Here is a 3,796-nt window from a genome sequence, read left to right on the forward strand (position 1 = left end):
TCCTTCCTTCCTTCCTTCCTTCCTTCCTTCCTTCCTTTCTTTCTTTCTTTCTTTCTTTCTTTCTTTCTTTCTTTCTTTCTTTCTTTCTTTCTTTCTTTCTTTCTTTCTTTCTTTCAGTGTACTGAATAAATGGATTTAGGTACATAATCATGTAGATATTACTGGGTTTGAACATAAAAGACAAGTCATTTCTGTGATCAAGTAATTAAATTTCTCCTGGTGTGTCAATAAACTAGGTGGGTACTCATGGGTTTCAGCCAAGTATTGAATGAAATAAGGATTTGTTTGAGGGCTGGGGCAGTGTCTGCATCCAGACTAGAATAAAACCAATATAAATGTGAATTGCTCACCTTGGTTAACAGGGAGGATCAGACCTGCAATGTTTGGAGCTAAAAAACAATGAAGAGTTATGACTTTGGATCAAAGAACCAATTTCTGTGGGAGGGAGGCCACATCAAAGCTGCATTTATTGTGGTTCAGCCAATGATGAATGCCCTCAGTGCTGACCAGCAAGGGTAGGGCTTAGTTCTTGCTGGACATGCCTATGGTAAAGGGAGCATTTAATTCTCTGTGATTCTTGCCTAATTAACCCTAGATTTTCACCCATGAATAAACCCTGAGAACCACTTTCATAGTTGTACAAAAGAGTTGCTAGGCTTTATTATTCACTTGTACTACAAAATTATTTATATGCGGACCTTTCTCTTGGCCTCAGAAACCACCTGGGGAGTGCCATTTCTCTAGTTCATAAGAAACCACAGCTTTAATAAACACATGCAGGAGCTGCTCCCCCTGGGGTGGGTTTCATCTTGCCCAGTGCACTCCTCTGATCTGGTCCCCCTGAGCTCTCCTTGGAGTGGGAAGAAATGGTCCTTTTAGGGGAAGTTTCATGTGCCAAAGTGCACATGAAAGCATTGATTAGATCTTCAGTGACTTCAACAAATTAATCTCCCAGGTTTCTAACTGGTTTCTTTATTCTGGGCGTGGTGTGCGATAAGAAGTGGACTCACTGAGAAGGTACCCACAGGACTGGAGGCAGTTCATCTGCTCCTGGTGCTGTTTGTGGCTTGTCGTGCTGCCGGTGACAGCTTTGACAGCTGAGCTCATTATGCAGTGGCTGCAATCAAACGTGACTGTAGCTCATCTTTCCTGCTCACCTGTCACTGGATGGTGTATTCCCATCGCTCTGATGACAGGTAATTGTGCTGGGGTCATGGGATTATCTGGGCGCTGGCAGACAGATGCTCTTCAGACCTATGTGAGCTAAAGATGAGGATGACACCCACCCAAGGGTGACGTGAACCCTCTGAGGAGCTCGTGGCTTTCCCCAGAGGAGACGGTGTCCTGTGTCCCACTGCACACATAGCCAACTCCAGCTGCTGGGCATTGCAAGGTAGATGATAAGGGCTGCTCTAATGAGAGATTAAGGTTAGAGAAGGACATGGAGCACCCAGCGCAGCTCTCACAGCACAAAGCCATCCCCATGTGTGTGTGGAAAGAGGCCAAGCGATGGCATGGCCTGTCTCTGGGGACCTCCAGAAGGAGTCCAGGGACAGGGAAGCCTGGCACCAGGGAGTCCCCTGGAAAACCATTATGGCACACTGTCGTGTGCGCTCTGGTCTCGCAAAACCCCTGAGGCTGGGTATGCCTCTGCCTCTCCAAATACCATTCAGTCTTACCATGCCAGGAAGGATTATACAACCGGTAATTATTCTTACTATGGGGAGCTGACATTCAACTACTCATCCCTGGGGATGAGTACACTGATGCTAGTCACTGCAAGTGTTGCACACAGGACAGCTTGTGCATAGGAGCTAATAGGCTATGTCGTGAGTTCCTCATACCTTCAAGGCACGGTTAGTAGCTATATAAAAGGTCTCCTTCTGTTAGGGCTCACTGGTCACATCACAACGCTGTTCTCACCAAGGAGCTGGGTAAGTCTGGTTTGTGCTGAGCCTTTGTAGCTGTTGAAATGCAGATTTCCTTCTGTCTTTTTACATATGGAAATGCTTTGTGGGAAAGGTTTTTAAAATTAGTGAGTATGAATTGCTATGTTGGTATGGGAATGTGCTCTTACAGTGTCTCCAGCAAGGCACCTAACTCCAAGAGCCACTTGTGAACAGTCTAAAGAACAGCTGTGAGCAGTAATTGTGGTGCTGCTATTGTCGTTTGCTTTTGGGGGTGTCTGATAATACTCAGAGCTGCTTTGTGTGTATCAGGGAACACAGTGCCAGAAGAGCTGTGGGCAGGTTTGTGTTCCATTGTGGTATCTCTGCCCTTTAATTGGCTTTGGTTCCCTAATGAGCACAGACTTGGTGATGCTGGGACGGGGCTGTGAACCTCTGCATGCCCGTGGTGTTACGGGATCAGCATGCAGCAGAGCCTTGGGTGCTGTTTGCCTCTCTTGCTACCGCAGAAGTGGCCAGAGGTTCAGAGCAAGTTTCTGCACTGGGGATTTTTCTCGACACATCAGCAAGAGGTCAAATGTGGTCCCCAATGAAAAGCAGAGGAGAAAAACTAGATTTGGTGGTTAAAAGGCAGATCTGAGATGAGGAATTCCTCTGCTGACCTCAAAGATCAGTTCTTCCCCTTGAAGGTCCAGGTGATGGGTGGAGGGGGGGGTGGGCTGAAGTCCAGGGAGATACTTCATGCTGTGTGTGTCTCTGAATGTCCCTGCTGTTTGACTTATTGACATGTTTCTGAGTTAAAAATTACAGGTTAGGTGCTCAGCTGCTGCTGGCGTGGTATTGAGACAGCGGCGCAGGCGGGACACAGCTCCAGCACCCTGCCGGGTGCCTGTCTAAGGGCTCTGCCTTCCCACCTCTCGTTCCAGCCCTGCCAAAGCCTCACCAAGATGTTGTGCTACCAACAGCAGTGCTTCCCTCCTCTCTGCCAGGAACCCATCCCCGTTAAGTGCCCCCCCATGTACCCTGCCAGGCACCCGCTTGTGACCAGCTGGCAGTCGGCGCAGTGCATCCCGCAGTATGTGACCCCCTGCGCCCCCCGGCAGCGGTTTCTGTCCTCCAGCTTCTCCCAGCAGCAGTGTGTGACCCAGTGTGTGCCACGGCAACAGTATGCAACCAAGTGCGTGCCGCAGCAACAGCGTGTGACCCAGCTGATCCCACCACAGCCGTGTGCACCTAGGTGTGTGACAACCTGTGTGCCGCAGCAGCAGTGTATCGCCCCGTGCATGTCGCAGGAGCCTTGCATGACCAAGTGTGTGCCGCAGCAGCAATGTACAACGAAGTGCACGCCTCAACAGTGTGCAACCAAGTGTGTGACCACCTATGCCACCCAGCAGCAGTGTGCGACCAAGTGCATCCCGCAGCAACAGTGTGCCACCAGGTGTGTGACCACGTGTGTGCCACAGCAGCCATTCCTGACCAAGGGCATCCCCCAGCAGCAGTGTACGACCAAGTGCGTCCCGCAGCAGTGTGTGACCACCTACTCCCCACACCAGCAGTGTGCCACCAGGTGTGTGACCACGTGCGTGCCGCAGCAGCGTGCGACCAAGTGTGTCTCGCAGCGCTACGTGACCACTTGCGCCCCGCAGCAGTGTGCCACCAAGTGTGTCCCACAGCAGTGTGCCACCAGGTGCGTGACCACATGTGTGCCACAGCCGTGTGAGACCAAGTGTGTCCCAGAGCAGCAGTGTGTGACCAAGTGTGTCCCACAGCAATGTGCCACCAAGTGTGTCCCACAGCAGTGTGCCACCAAGTGTGCTCCTCAGCAGTGTGCCACCAAGTGTGTTCCACAGCAGTGTGCCACCAAGTGTGTCCCACAGCAGTGTGCCACC

At 50.8% G+C, this 3,796-nt stretch overlaps 1 protein-coding gene across 1 annotated transcript in view; it reads left to right on the forward strand.

The window, feature by feature from the left end:
• Positions 1-3,796, forward strand: part of LOC118178207 (keratin-associated protein 9-1-like) — a 5,840-nt gene that overhangs the window by 1,744 nt on the left and 300 nt on the right. The window contains exon 2 of the mRNA XM_035346534.1: positions 2,834-3,796. This exon is cut by the window's right edge and continues 300 nt beyond it. Coding sequence (XP_035202425.1) covers positions 2,834-3,796 — 963 coding nt within the window. The remainder of the gene's footprint in view (positions 1-2,833) is intronic.

This window comes from Oxyura jamaicensis, chromosome 25 (assembly GCF_011077185.1).
Source record: "Oxyura jamaicensis isolate SHBP4307 breed ruddy duck chromosome 25, BPBGC_Ojam_1.0, whole genome shotgun sequence".
Classification (NCBI taxonomy): Eukaryota; Metazoa; Chordata; class Aves; order Anseriformes; family Anatidae; genus Oxyura; species Oxyura jamaicensis.